General features: G+C 52.2%; 1 protein-coding gene across 4 annotated transcripts in view; it reads right to left on the bottom strand.

Moving 5' to 3' along the window:
• Nucleotides 1–15,822, bottom strand: part of SIPA1L3 (signal induced proliferation associated 1 like 3) — a 217,450-nt gene that overhangs the window by 84,422 nt on the left and 117,206 nt on the right. For all 4 annotated transcript variants that reach the window (XM_039855054.1, XM_039855069.1, XM_039855062.1 and 1 more), the window contains 2 exons: nt 4,863–6,677; nt 1,066–1,196 (listed from right to left, as the gene is read on the bottom strand). In XM_039855054.1, coding sequence (XP_039710988.1) covers nt 1,066–1,196; nt 4,863–6,369 — 1,638 coding nt within the window. In that variant the 5' untranslated portion in view covers nt 6,370–6,677. The remainder of the gene's footprint in view (nt 1–1,065; nt 1,197–4,862; nt 6,678–15,822) is intronic.

Here is a 15,822-nt window from a genome sequence, read left to right on the forward strand (position 1 = left end):
CTGATGATGGTCCCTTTTCTGTAAAGGTCTTTTGGAAGTCTCCATCGTTTTTGCTGGCCTGGCTCCCTTCTTTTTGCTGAGGAACTACCCCGCTGCCTCCTCCAGGTGGCTCTGATGGACCTGTCAGTCATGGTGCCCTGCCCTGCCCCAGGATCTTGGGTGGACCGTATATCCTAGATCTGGCCAGTTTCCTCTGCTACCCATGATTACAGTGACTGGCCCAGGGTGTGGACATGTAATCCAAGCAGAGCCAATCAGAGCCCTTCCCAGAGATTCAGCAGATAAGTGTCTTCCCTGTAGAGAAGAAGGTATAAAGATGTGGAAGTCTTGGGCAGCCAGTCTCCATTTTCCCATGACATGGAGAGAACTTGTTGGTGGCAGAAGATAATGGCATTCACAGTGTCGAAAGTAGAGCTGAGCAGATCAGAGAGATAAAGCAGTTCTCCAGTACCGTCATGGGAGTCCCCGGGTCCGCCATGCGGACGCCAGCCCCACCCCCGGATCTGCAGTTACCTGAATTCTTTCTGACTTAAGCCAGTTAGATGTAGATTTCTGTCACTTATAACTTAAGAGTCCTAATCAAGCAGGGTGCCCCCAACGGGCCTTGTTCCCTGGCAACAGGTGACCTGTTACCAAGAGGAAGACCTGTGACCGAGCGGGAACAATGGGATTCTCGACTCAGAGTGAAGAGAAGTGCAGGGAGGCTCTGAACACCAGCAGCAACAGCAGCGCCTTTGGCCCAGTTCCTGCCCCTCCACTCTGCAGGGCACCTCATGGTTCTGAGGGAATCCCCTACCTCTCTCCCTTTATTTCTTACGCTAACCAGTTAATCTCTTGCAAATGGAAGAATCCTGCTCCTGGCCTGGCCGCTTCCTCACCGATCTCAGACATGTCCTTCAGGTTCCCTTCTGTAAACTGGAGGACGAACAGGACTGTGCTCGTGAGGTTGCTGGGAGGATGACACGGGACGCGGCAGGGGACGTGCTTCCCTCAGAACTTGACGCAGAGCAAGGGCACACGTGAGCGGCGATTATCTACATAACAATAGCGAGTGATGGGACCTACCTCACGGGTCCGGAAGATGATCCTGTATTGGTACTGAGGCCCATGGTCCTTGTGGTCCTCCAGCTTCTCCCGCTTGATGCTCACAGCCACCGGTCCCAACTTCTCATCCACACCAAAGTAATTGGCATGCTCTGAGAGGGAAGAGCAGGTGAGTTCAGAGTCAGCTGTCAGGGAAGGAGGGGTGACGTCTCCCAGCAGGACTGCTGAGGGGACGGCTGGGGCCGGCTCTCAGGCCTGGTCACAGCGGAGACACTCCGCTTCCTCACCGCTGTCTCAGTGGAGACACTGTTAAGAGGTGAACGCCCACCTTACTACACCACATCTTCCAAGTCACGCAACGTTTCTGAGCCTCAGTGCTCTCATCTGAGAAATGGGGGGCTGATGAAAGAGTGAAATGAAGCTATATGTACAAAACGCTCAGCACAGTGCAGGACACACAATAAACCCAGCCTCGCTGTGGCTACCCCGTGTGTGCAAACGTTCATCAGCTTAGCTGCCAACCAGCCCTTGTGAAACGGTTAAGAGTCTAGCTAGATGGCCTCCGGGCAGCCGAAATCTGGCTCTGGCACTGTTGGACGGGGGGCCCAAGTCACTCGACAGCCTTCTTGTCAGTAAAACTGGAGCAGCAAGGGTGGACCCACCTCTTGACACGGTGGTGAGGATTAAGTAAGTTAATAAGTACGAACACTCGGCACAGAGACAGGCACACGGTGAGCGTGTGAGAAGTGTCAGCCATTCCCATCTCCGGGGCATGATGTTTGCCACAGAAAAGGGACCAAGATTCAAGTCCCTAAGCATCACCTCTCTGATCACATTTCTACAGACTGAGGAAACTTTCCAAGCTCTTTCCGCCCCATTTGGCAAGCGCCTCTGATGAGTAACGGACGAAGTCTCTTGCTCTCGCTCTGAAGTGACAGCTGTAGCCCCTTCTCTAAAACACGCTGCTCTTCTACAACCTGTCCAAACAGGTCTTTCTGATGTATAACCGTGTCCCCTGCTCACGCTGGGTGCCACCAGCAGTCTGACTGGACCCAGGCCCACGAAGTCAGCATCTCGCCACGGCCAGAAACCGCTCCCACCCCAGAGCTCTGATGGTGAACTGACGGTTCCTACTCTCATGAGATGCTGCTCTTGGCCAATCAAAGGCTTATCTAAGACCCAAATAACGTGTGTTAATTAATGATGCCAATCAGAACGGCACCTGCAGTGGGTTAAATAATCTCCCCAAGTGGTCAGAGAAGAGAATAAACACTATACTCCACAAATACCCGTTCACTCCTGAAGTGGTTGCTGTTTTGTTTTGTTTTTTTTTTAAATCCACCAATGCATAACCAGTACCCTGCATACAGTAGGCACTCAATATACAATGACCACCAACAAATTAATTTATGAGCTCCCAGGGATACAAAGAAATTTTTTTGAAAAAAACAGCTTTTTAAAAGTTTCCTGATGAGTATTTACTACCTGCCTGATGAAAAACTACATTAATGTATAATCTCACTTAAGCTTCACCACAGTCCTTTCCAGTAGGTGTTTGTGTGAGTTGGAAAAAATGTGTTCTCTGTTCGCTAGGCACAAAATATGTATAAACGTAAAATCCAGTTTTGAGGGGTTATTGAAATCCACTACAGCCTGATTTTTTGGCTATTAGATCCGTCAATTTCAATGAGGCCCCTGTCAGCATCTCCCACTGACTGTGGATTTGTTCACTTTTCCTGTAGCCATGTCGGTTTTTAATTTATATTCCCCTAAACCAGGTTGCCAAGTACAAAGGTGAATTTTTAAAAATCAGCATGAAATGGCCTTTTCTGTTCTTCTGACAAGTGCTTTGAGCCTTGAAATCCATCTTGTGTGACACTGACGCGGCCTCATCTGCTTTCTCCTGGCTAGCAACTGTCTGGAACTTCTTTTTTCACTCTTTATTTTCAATTTCTGGGTCATTTTGTTTTGCGGCCTAAGATACATGAATCATGTCCATTCCTCACATGAGGACACAGAGTCCAAGGGGTGAATTGTGTCACGTAGCTAAGAAGCTATGGAACAGACGCCCCAAACACAGCGCTGTCTGGCTCCAAAGCTGGAGCTGCAGAGACTGCACTCAGCCCTGTGGGATGACCCCGCAGATATTTGTTATGTCCAACTAGGACACTGCTTTAAAAAAATTTAAACTAGTTGCTGTGGAGTACTAGCTACCTATCCATCATCTGTTCCATTTTAAGATAACCTTCTAATCTTGGGGGGAAAAAGAGAGGAGCCGTGTCTAGCTAAAAACCAGTATTTCCCAGTCTGCCTTGCAGACAGGAATGGCCAATAAGCAGAAGCAGTTGGACGGGGCTTCTAAGAAAGCTCTTTAAAGGCGGTTGACTTGACAGGAGGGCTGCCTTTTTGCTCTTACCCTTTCCTCTTTTTCTTTTCCTGGAAACATGCATGAAATAGCTGGAGCTCCAGCAACCATCTTAGACCAGGAGACCACCTGAGGGCTGGAGGCCATGCACTAGGGCTGGCATCCCACTGATGCTGAGGAGTAACCCTAGCAGCCCTGGGCTGCTGACCTCTGGTCCTCTTCATGACAGAAATAACCTTCTATGTTGAATAAACCTGTTACTGGCTGTTATAAGCAATTCTGAACTGATACAGCTGCCAGCATTTAAATTTAGAAGAATCCACATGAAAAAACCCTGAATTTCAGGAGAATCTTGAAAAAAAAATTAAACAGGCTGGCAACCCTGGGTTTGTCTGCATTTCCTGCATGACAACGGTGAGCTGGAGCTGAGCAGGAACCGCTCTTTGCTCAGTCCCTGCTTGGCGTGCTTCACTTCTATGCGTGTGCTGCCTGAGTTTGTGGTCTCTGCACTACGCCATGCTGCCTCGTGGGACGGCCCCGCAAGCACCAATGAACCTAATGATGTATGAAGCCCATCTCTTCCCGATGTTAACACCTTTCAAACACTGACAACTCCACCTTCAAAGGGGATCCAGAACCTGCCTGCTTCTTCCCCACCCCTACTTCAGATGGATCCATCAGCATGTCCTGCCTGGACTGCTGGAGAGCGGGGCTATGAACGGCCGAGGCAGATCAGGGCCCTCTCCTGCTCAGAACCCTCCCGCAGCTCCATCTCACTCAGGGTGAAAGTGAGAGTCCTTACCACGGCCCACAGTGTCCCACATGATCTGCCCCGTCCCCTCTCTGCCTTGGCTCCTTCCACTCTCCCCGTCAACTGTTCCAGCAACGATGGCCTCTTCCCTATTTTTTCAGAGTTCCAGAACTACTCTACTTGCTGTTCCCAATGCCAGGAACCTGGTCCCCAATCTCCTACCTCCTTCGGCTCAGGACTCAATGGCACCTACCTAGGAGCCCCTCCCTGATCGTTACCTATTGAAAATTGCAAACTCCTACCCTGACACTATTTCTCTCTTCCCTGCTTTACTTTTCTTCACAGTACTTATCACTCTCTGGTGTTTATGTATGATATATTTTATGTATTTATCTAGTTTTATGGTTTGCCTTACACCCCTAAGACATCAAGTGCTAGGAAGACAAGGTTTTTGTGTTAAGCTGGCCAATACTGTATGCCCAGGCTCTAGAAAGTGCCTGGCACATAGGTGAACCAAGCTAAATAATAAATAAATACTTGCTAAATAAATACGTATCTATTGTCTCACGTAGCTCAAGGCTCTGGAGGCCGGCCACGTGTCTTGAGGCTCACTCACTGCGTCCTCGCGCCCCCACCTCCACCCTGGCCGGTCCCCGCACACACTGAGTGGATGAGCAGGGAGCGTCCCACCGCCCCGGTCACCTTTGCCCACGAAGTAGTCCTGGTAGTAGCGGGCGCCCAGGTCCACGTGCTCGATGCTGTAGTGCCGGGGCCGACTCTGCGTCCTCTGCTGCTCCTTGGGCACCTCCAGCACTGAGATGCTGGCGTTGGTGCGGTAGGCGCTGAGGGCGGGCTCGGCCAGGCGGCCCTCGGTGCCCCCTGGGGAGCCCGCTGAGGCCCGGGAGAAGCTCACGTTGCGCTCGCATTCCCCGCCGATCTCGTTGCGGAAGTGCGGGCAGCTGAGCAGCAGGTCGTTGCTGTTGTCATCGCCCAGGTCCTGCTCCAGGTTCTCCTTGCAGTTCAGGTCCTCTGTGCTGGTGAAGGCTGGGTCCAGGCCCCCGAGGCCATGTGCCCGCGACGCCGTGAGGGATGCCATGGCCGAGGCGGCCGAGGCCCCCGTGGTGGTGTTCCGCCGCTGGGCCATGGACACCCTGTTGGCGGCCGCCTCGTGGAGGTCGAACAGCATGCTCTGCACGTCAAAGTGAGCGAAGCTCTTCTGGCAGACCCACGGCCTGCTGGCCTCCGGTGGGCCCCGCCCCTCCTCTGCCTCCCCCGGGAACCGGCCCATGTCACCCTCGGGTTTATTGCTCCTCAGCTTCCGGAAGATGGACGAGTCCACCGCGTCCCCACTGCCCGGGCCCCGCACAGGCTTCTTGCGGGCCCGCTCCTTCTCCTTCCCGGGCTGCAGTGGGAGCATGCTGTCCCTGGTGGGCTGCCCGTTATGGGGGTCGCCCTTGGCCCCATTGTTGCCCACCGTGAGGTTCGGGCCATGACCGTCCTGGAGGAGTTGGCTGAGGCTCTGGGAACCGCGGGCCTCGGGCTGCTCGCTGCGGAGCCCGTTGAGGATGTCGAAGAAGCTCTGCTCAGGCACACCCTGCACGTCGATGGAGGACGTGCTCCCGTACTCGCGGAAGAGGGGCAGTGCCCCCGTGAGCCGCGCCGCCCGGGGCTCCCCCACGTCCTCCACGTCACACTCGCTCAGGGTGATCTCGCTGCTGCTGCGGTGCCGCAGGGGGAGGAAGGCCCTGCCGGGGGACCGGGGCCACCCGTCCTGGAACTCTACATCCTTGGATCTTCTCCTGGAGAGTCGGTGAAAGGCTCTGGACCCTGAGGAAGCTGGGGTGCTGGCGGGGGGCTGTCCGTTCTGTACGCTCCTCATGGAATGGGCAGTCTTTGTGGCCTTCGTGCCATCTGTGTCCTGTGATGGGCTTGGGTTGCTCTGCTCCCTCAGGGCCTCCCTCTTGGGCGGCCAGTCGGCCACCCTTGCGCGCACGCCCATCTTGGGCACCGCGGGGGTGCTGGGACTGGGGCGCGTAGTGGCGGTGGCAGGGCTCTCACCAGCGGGCTGGGGCATGCCTCCGTTCTGGACCCAGAATCCCATGGGAGCATAGTCCCCCGTATGCGGCCCAGGGAGGACATCGGCCGCCCTGGCCCCACAGCTGGCTGCCAGGTCCACACCATCACTGGGGATGGGCCGATAGGTGGTCATAGTCCCCAGGCACTGGAGTGCTACTGGCCCCCGTAAGCTGTGCAGAAACTTTATGGGGTCCCCTGGCCCTCAGCCATTGTTCAGGGCTGCCAGTCCCAGGATGAAGGATGCTGGCCCTTGAAGTCTGACGGGAAGGTTGTGAGTCTGTGGAGTCCAGTTCTCCACCATCGCTGTGGACAACCGAGCCAGGACAATCTCGGGAGGCAGGTGCTGTCCCAAGGGCTTCAGTCTGAGTGGCTCAGCAGGGCAGAGAGAGCAGCAGATGGGGGTGAGGGCCAGCTGGCTGCAGGGGTGTCTTCCCTGCCATGCTGAAAGGGGAGAAAAGGCAAAGGTGAGAAGTGATAATACTGCTCCCAGAGTGGCTTTTTTTTTTCCGACAGCTTTACTCACTTAAAAAGCTTCTGTATTATGGAAATTTCCAAACATACCCCAAAGTGGAGAGAAGAGCATGAAGAGCCCCCACCAGCTTCAACAGCCATTTACAACAGCAGTCTCCCCCTCTCCATGGGGGATACGCTGCAAGATCCCCCGGGGAACCCCAAGTATACGGTGCTTTTTCCTATACGTACACACTTACAAAAAAGTTTAACATAAATTAGGCAGAGTAAGAGATTACCAATAATAAGAAAATAGAATAATCATAACAATATATTGTAATGAAAGTTATACGAATATGGTCTCAAAATATCTTACTGTACTGTACTCATCCTTCTTCTGGTCATGACATGAGATGACACAACACTACGTGACAGGATGAAGTGAGGTACTCAGAATGGCACGTAATTTACACTTATGAATAGTTTATTTCTGGAATTTTCCATTTAATATTTTCAGACTAACCATGGTTGATGGCAAGTAACTGAAACCACGGATAAGGGGAACTACTCTATTTGCCATTTCTGTTTTATCCATCCACTCACTCCCACACTTTCTTTTGGACAGAATATTCTAGACTAAATTCCAGACAATAGGCCATTTCACCTATACGTACTTCAGCTTCTATGTCTAGCAGACGAGGCCTTTAAAAAAATAACCAAGATAACTTTATCACACCCATCTAGATTAACAAAAGTGATTTAATAACCATGGAACACCCTGTCTGCATTGTATTTTTTCCATCGCCTCAAAGGTGTCTTTGAGAGTTGTTTTGTTCCCATCAAGATCCAAACTTTGCTTTGGCAGCTGCATTTCTTAAGTCTCGTCTGCTCTATAATGCACCCCCCTGCCCTGCCTTATTTTGATGCCATTTATTCGTAGCATCTCTTGTCCCACGTAGTTTCCCACTGTGAGGACCTGGCTGACCCCTCCTCGGTGTCACTGAACACATTCCTCTGGCCCCTGTGAGTCCTGTCTGTTGGTGGCTGTGTGTAGAGGCTGGACTGCTGTCAGCCTGTTCTGCAGTCCACTGGACCAGCCTCCCCACCAGAAAGGAAGTGGAAATGACAGATGAGTCACCATGAGTGCTGGCGGATTTGGGGGAGGGAATGTCTCCAGAAACCCACAGGATTGATACTATGAACTGGTAAATCAGCTCCCATCACTGCTGAGATCTTCCCAGTGACTCCTTCTTTAGAACAAAATCCAAATTCCTTCTGCTGGTCCCCAAACTCCACAGGATCTGCCCCCTGCCAGTTTCCCTGACATCTCTCCAACCCCTGACAAGATCCCATCAATCACCTTCTTTTCTGTTCTTCTGACAGAGCAAACCCCATCAGGATATCTGGGTGTCCTCCCTTGCTCCTTCACCGGGCTGGTTCCCTCTCCTGGTGTCTATGAAGCCTTCTCAAACCAGCCTGTGTAGATGGAGAAGCCCAGTCTCCTCGAAGCCCTTCTCTGTCACCCCCTCTGCTTTCTTTTTTCACCAACTGAAATCATTCATTATCTATTTACTGTCTTTACCACTAAATTATCGGTTCCAGAATGGCAGGGGCATCTGTGTAGGTCATTGTTTGTTGTACAAATGAGTGAACGGACAGCCTCCAACTTGACGTGTAAGTACATCCTGACCTGTGGGGAGGGAGCTCCTGCTTCTGCACGGCAACCCAAAGCATTCTGCAGCATTATCTCCCTCCGCTTCTACCTTGAACTTCTGAAAGATAAAACCCTCTGCTGGGGAAAGGAGAGGGGAAGTGGGTCACGGTCCGTGGGAAAACCTGTTGGTTGTCCCAGCAGCTGTGTCCCGTCCTGCCAACAGAACTGATTCTGCTCGGGGCAGCAGAGTGCTGCGTTGGGCTGGGCATCTGGCTCAAGGTGACCAATAACTTTTCTTTCCCCTGGAATATGGAGCTGGACATGGCCACTCTGGCCAATGACTGCTGGTGCTTTCCAAGTGAGGCAGTGGGAGGCCTCCCGTGTGCGCGTGTGCATGTGTGCGTAAGGGGCATTTCCTAATTTATGCTCAGAGGTGTGGAGCGAGCTGGCAGAGGAAGACCGTGGGGTGGAGGGGGTGGGGCGTGAAGCAGATATGGAACAGGACAGTGGGGTGAGCCTGTATCTTCTGAGGAAGTGAGAACCAGAGAGTGAGGGCAGTGACGGGGATGGAGAGGAAGAAGGCACCCTTGGGAGCATTCTTGAAGGCACTGCAGAAAAGCATCCAGGAGATGGGGCAGAGAAGGGGGGAGGAAAGCGGAAAACCCCCAGGGTTGGGCTGGTTCAGGGAACAGAGCAAAGCCAGGTGAAGCTGCTGTGACCTGGACAGCAGAGGCATCCTTAAAGAGGCAGGTGAGCCTTGCCACTAGCGACCGAGCCTTGTAGGACATGGCTGCCTGATCTTTGGATTTGTCAAGAGAAACCAGAAATCTAGAATCGTAGGCAATATATCCCAATTTGAAAAACAAATCTATCAGCAACAATAACACAACATACAGAGAAGATCTCTAGAATGATTTTTAAGAAATCACTAGTAGTGACTTGGGGGAGGGGAACTGGGTGTCTTTGCCCCCACTAGCTCCTTCTCCTGCTTCATTTTTCTCCTTAGTACTTAGTACACACCCACTTATTTCTCTTATTCCTGTCCCCCTCCACCCCATGAGAATGTGACCTACTGTGTATCCCCAGGATATGTGTTTTGAAAGAAGGTCCGGGAAGGAGGCTTACTGTTCATGTACATCACTGGCTACCTCTTGCCAATTATTTGCACATATTTCTAGTCAATAAGTAAATACTTCTTAAGAGCATTATCAACAAAAGCCACACTGAGGGTCAACAAAATAAGCGTGTGGGCTGGGTCTGGGCAGGGGCTGCTGGTTCGCGACATCTGCCAGAGACGAGTGCCTGAGGTCAGCCCCACGCTCCAATAGGCGCTGGAGCCCAGGGCGGCCTAGGGTGTCTGCGCCAGCTGAGGGCACTGCCTGTGCTTGGCAGCACAGCTTATGCGTGGGTCAGCCTAGGAGAGTGGGGAGGATGTTCTTTGAGGCCACATTCGGGATAGCTGGGGAAATCAGTGGCCCAGATGTGACTCTGACTTGCTTACACAAGTTCCCCCTGACAGATGGGCTTTGCTCATGGCATTTTGTTTTCAGGCCAGTGGAAACCCCCGATCCATTTTTGCTCCCTCCTATGAAAACGCGCAAATGTTCCCGAGGCCCCAGTCTCTTTGCACACATCCCTTTTCTGAGCAGGTGCAGCCGAGTCTCCCTGTGAGGCTCAGAGGCTGAGTGATACCCACGGCCTCTCTGGGATTCAGGGACTGGTGCACCCTAGTTCCTTTCCAGCTCCCGCTTCCTGAAAGGACTCTGCTCTTCTTGATGGGGAACTTCCGTTATGAGCCAGCCGGCCTGGTTACTGAAACTGTGACCGACTTTTAATCCGTCAATGGGGCTATATCACCTAACCCGCAGTCACTGCTACAAATGCTGCTCCTTCATGTCTCTCTGGCAGCTCCAGCCCTCTCCCCTAAATGACAGAGGCACAGCTGGGGCTGGACATGGGACCAGGGCTCAGCCGGCAGGTCCAGTGTGCCCTGCAGGATCTGTGCGAGGTTCGTAAGAGCATGGAAGGCTGGAGAGTGTCCTGTCGTGGCGGGAGATGTGGACCTGGCTTTTCCTGTGGCATGTCGTTGGCTCTATTCCTACTACTGGACATGTTAGTTATACAAAAAAATAATAAATAAGTAAATAACAACAAAGCTACATCTATAACAGTAGGTACCATGAATAGGATCCTTCTGTATGGTCTATGTCTTTTTTTGAGCTCTTTACATTTGTTATTTCTCATTTTACACGTGAAGAAACTGAGGCACGAGAGATAAGGTAATGTGTCCAAGGCCACATGGCTACACAGTGGCAGAGCTGGGACTGACCCAGCTGCTTCGTTCTTGAAGTCAGGCAGCCCTGAGTTCAAGCGCCAGCTAAGGTCCTGGACCTCTCTCCTCATTTTCCTCATTGGTGACACACAGTACGACATCTCCGGATGTGACTACTCTGCTGAGTTCCAAACTCAGGTTCCTACCTGCATACCTGATGTCACCACAGATGCATCTGCAAACTGAGCATTCCCGCCTGAACTCTTGATCTCCCCATCCACAAAACTCGCTCCTTCTCAGGAGAGTCAGAATGGGCTAAGCTATGCCACGGTGACGAGGGGCCCCAAGTGCTCAGGGGCTTACACAACAGAGGTCTGTTTCTCATCCACACTGCAGGTCCATCACGGCTTGGCCACGGCCCTGCTCATGCCAGCTTCGCTCCCAGGTGACGGAACAGCCCTTAAGTGAGACTCTGCCAATCTCAGAGGAAAGAGACTTGACCAAACCACACAATGACCCTTAGAGCTCCTGCCCAGGAGTGATGCGTGTCACTTCTGCTCACATTTTACTGGCCAAATCAAGCCATACATCCAAGACTGATGTCAACAAAGTGGGACCCTAGAATATGTATCAGAACAGGGATGCAACCACATCTCAGTGAAAGGCACTGGCTTCCATCCAACGGCTCAAACCAAAACATCAACGGGGCCCCTCACCCACCCTCTCCCTCACTCCGAATGTCCAATGCACCACTCCACGCCATCTGGTGACTCTCCCCACAGCGGACCCGAGTCCATCCTTCTCTCCCATCATCCAGACTGGCCCGAGCTGCCATCACTTCCCACTGGCTGACTACGCCACAGCCTCTCTGGCGCCTCTGCTCCTGCTCCTGCTCCCCCAAAGGCCCTTTCCCACACAGCCGGCAGAGCGCTCCTAGGATAAAATGCGAAATCCTCACCTCAGCCCTCAGGGCTCCCCTCTCCTCTCCCCCTTGCTCTCGTGGGGGCCACAATGTTCTCCTTTCAGCTGTCCTTCCGCCCACGCTCCCTGCTGCCCCAGGGCGTTGTACATGCCATGCCTGCTGCCCTTTCCCCCATCCAGGTAACTCCTTCTCAAGACTCAGGACCAATGCCACTTTCTCCTCGTGACCTTCCCTCTCATCAGCCTTGTCCAATCCCCAAACTGAGCTCTCGGAGCACTTCTCTTTGGGAGTACCTGAATCAACACATGTAAGTAATCTGCCATGTAATCAATTGTTTGCCATATATAAGGTTTGTGTGACTGCCCCTGGGAAGAAGCGAGGCCAAGAAGCTGAAAGTAATGCATGGTGTGTGTGTGCGTGTGCGTGTGCACGCTCATGCATACACACATGTGCACACACTGCCCCTGCTCAGGCCTTTGCATGAGAGGGGGCGGGTATCCAGGGCCTCCTTCCCAAGCGGCCTTCTGTGCCCGGGCTGCCCTGAGCTGCCTCAGGGGTTTCTCCTTCATGAAAATGTGATCCAGTCACGGTGATGGGGGCTCAGTGGGACCCAAGACCTCTGGACGGCTCAGGACTGCAGCACCTAGTCTGAGGGTTACCCTCGGGGGCTCATGGGGAATGACGATTCCTCCAGGCATGCACCCAACAAGGCAGTTTCTGGACACGTACAAGTCATTTATTCGTCCGGTAAGAACCAGTCCTTACAACTCATTCATTCAGTCATTATTCACTCCTACAACAAACACCTACCACATTCTTACAAGTCATTCAGTCCAAAAATTCATTTAAAAAAAGCACTAAAAATTTATTCATTTAGTGGACATTTACCAGGCATGTATAACTCATTCATTCATTTATTCCACAAACATTGTGTTAAAATCCTTTATTCAATATATTTCTTAAGCATCTACTATGTGCTACTGTTGTAGGTGCTGAAGATGTAGCACTGAGCAGGTAAGACCCCACCCTTGCTCCCATGAACTTGGCTGAAGCAGAGGGAAGCCAAGTAAACACAGACAAAACAAAATGATTTCAAAAGGTGGTCAGCAGCATAAAGGTGTAAAATGCAAGGAACTGGTGACCACTGCTGGGGCAGTGGGGAGGTGGGGCTGTCATAGATGAAGCTTGGGAGGCTGTGGGTGGAGGCTTGGGATCTGCATGAAGAGAGGGCACCTGCTAAGCACCAGGTGTGCTAGTGAGCAAGCCTGACAAGCATGGGCAGGAAAACTGGGAGTTGACAGTGCACAGGGCCCTACGGGGCTGTTGTCTCAGGCAGAGCTTCTCTCCTCAACTGTCCATTAGAAGCACCGGGGAGCTTTGTAAAAATACAGGTGTTCACACCCCATGCCCAGAGGGTCTGAACCAGCTGGTCTGGGGTGGGGCCCAGGCCTGAGTGTCTTTTAAAAGCTCTTTAGTTGATTCTAATATGAGGCCAGGGCTGAGGAAAGGAAGGAAGAGAGCAGAGAGGAGGGTCTGACACCAAGCCCGAGGGGCTGCAAATCCCAGAGGGAGCAAGCACACAAGCCAGAGCAGGCCCGGCAGAGGCAGGCGTGCAGGTGTGATGAAGGGCTGGGCGGTGGATGTGGTCTGGGGAGAGCCAGGTGGTCCGCAGGAGTGGATGTTGCTGAGAGGGTCATGCATGCTGACAGTTATTGGTCTGAAAGGAACTGGTGACCACTGCAGGAGGCAGCTCAGAGGACTGACTGCTGCTCCAGGGAGCCTCGTCTCCCGAAGCTGCCAGCCTGCCCTGTCTTCCTTCTTTCCCTCCACATCCCCAGCAGAATCACTCTGATCCTCTCTTTTGTTATGCTCCCAGGGGTCTGGGGTCTGCACACACCTTGACTACACGAGTTAGCCCACTGGATTTTTAAGCCTGTGAGTATCTTCTGTCCTCCTTAGACTTTGAACAGCCCCAAGTCTGCAGTGGACTGGGGTCTAGGACATGTGTTCTTGGTGCATGGGCAGGGGCGAGGGGACAGATGATATGGTGATACGGTAATGACAGGAAAGATAACACTATGACGTCTCCTGATGTGCCAGGTGCGGGGCAACGAACTTGGCGTGCATCACCTTCTGTGTTATAATAACCCTATAAAGTAGGGACTTCTAGCATGCCCATGTTATGGATGAGACAAAGGTCACATGGCCACATCAGTAAGCCGGTAGGTGGAGCAGCTGGGACTCACACTGACAGCTGGGCTCGCACGCCCTCACCGCTAAGCTCGGAATAAAAGAGGCAGCGAGTGCGCCGTGTGAATGAATGCTGCGAGCGTCTTCAAAATCGATTCTGAAGGACAAAGCTCTGGAAAGGCAGCCACAGCTCAGTGGATTTCAGGGAAAGAATGTTTTCTCCCCGCTATGTCCTTCTTCACGTTTTAGAAACTGAAGCATACATGGGACCGCTTTTGCGCTCCCCCAGGAAACAAGATGGCTGGAACTGTCAGGCACCTCCTCAGGACGTGCCACAGCAGAAACGCTTGTCCATCAGCTCTGGGAACAGTGAGCAGGGCCTCCAGCATGCTGTGTACCACTGTGATCTGTTTTGTCTTCTCGACGCTTCTGACACTGAATGTGCGGGTTTTCCACCCTAAGCAATTCTCCGATTCTCTGCAGACGCCAACTGGTGCCCTACAATCTAATTCAATTCTGACACAAGGTGCAGGCCCCACAGCCTCACGAGACTGCCCTCCACTTCGGATGCCACCTGCAAGTAGTGGGCTCCCAGGTTACCCGCCCTTCTCTCTGACTTGGCTACAAACCAGGGGTTCCCAAGACTTCCTCCTCAGGTTCAGTACTTTGCTGTAACAGCTCATGGAGCTCAGGAAAACACTACTTACTATGCCTGGTTTGTCATAAAGGGTACAAATGAACAGCAGAGGAAGAGATCATTAGGATGAAGTCCAGAAGGGTCCTGAGCACAAGGAGCTTCTGCTCCCATGGAGTTGGGGTGCACCACCTCCCAGCACGTGGGTACGTTCACCAATCTAGAAGCTGTCTGAACCCTGCTGCCTGGGCTTGTATGGAGGTTCCATTACGTAGGTGAGCTGGTCAGATCACTGGACAATGGTGACTAACTTAATCTCCAGCCCCTCTCCCTCCCGAGGTCGGAGGGGTGGGGCCAGAAGTTCCAACCCTCTAATCACATACCATTGGTTGCTCTGGCAACCAGCCTAAAGCCTGTGTTTGGATTTTTGCAAGCACGTGTGTGTTCAAGGCCCTCTACAGGACCCCTGTAAGGTCCAACCTTGAATCTGTGTCCTGGAGAGAAGCCCTGGGAACAGCTTTTATTTTCATGCCTTCTTCCAGACCTTTCTCTGCGAATCTACGAGGAAATGCTCACGATGCCCGGGGGACAGGGCGTGTCCCAGGCTGAGGGTGAGGCTTCCATTTTGAAAGTGGCCACATGAGGGGAAACATGGCGGAGTGAAAGCCTGACCATATGGGACGCAGTCAGAATGAAAGAACACCGGGCCCCAGGCCCGCCTTGCCTCTAAGGTCCCCTGAGTCTGAAAAATACACATCTCTCCCAGTGGAGACCCCTCTCTGGCCTGGAGATGCTCGCCCCAGACATCTGGAAGGAAGGGGTGCCCCATCTGTGTTCGCCTACTCCTTGGTGAGACAGAGGCTGTACTCACCCAAAGGGCTGAAGCTGCCTTCTTTGTTTTCAGTTTGCTAACTAATATAGCTGAAGTTACACAGACTAAATGCTTGGATCATTACATGCTCATACGGAGAGAAATGAAAAGAAAACAAGTTAATACTTTTATAGTCGTTTTTCATATTACCAGATCTCAGAGATGTTTCCTGACATGGCAGCCGCAGCACAGTGGTTAGAAGCAAAGACTACCCAGGTTCAAGTCTCAGCTCTGCCACTTAACTACTTAGACTGTGGCAGGACACTTAGCCTCTCTTCACCTCAGTTTCTCCATCTGTAAAATGGGGATAATAATAATAGGGCTTAACTCTTAGAGATGCTATGAGTTAATAAATGTAAAGACTTAGAATACCTGGCAGAGTGATATACAAGTATTAGCTATTGTCATTTTTACTTATGTAATAATAAAAAACAAATCTCAAGGAAACAAATAGAACCAAAGGCAGCCTTAGAATAAACTGTGGTTCTTCTGGGCTCAGGAGCCAGGTGGCCCAGAGGGGCGTGACTTGAATAAGAAGAGGGCAAGCCATTCCTTACTGGCAACCCAGAGCCAAGGCCATGGGGAGGTGGCCC

Source organism: Pteropus medius, unplaced genomic scaffold (assembly GCF_902729225.1).
Source record: "Pteropus medius unplaced genomic scaffold, Ma_sr-lr_union100, whole genome shotgun sequence".
NCBI lineage: Eukaryota > Metazoa > Chordata > Mammalia > Chiroptera > Pteropodidae > Pteropus > Pteropus medius.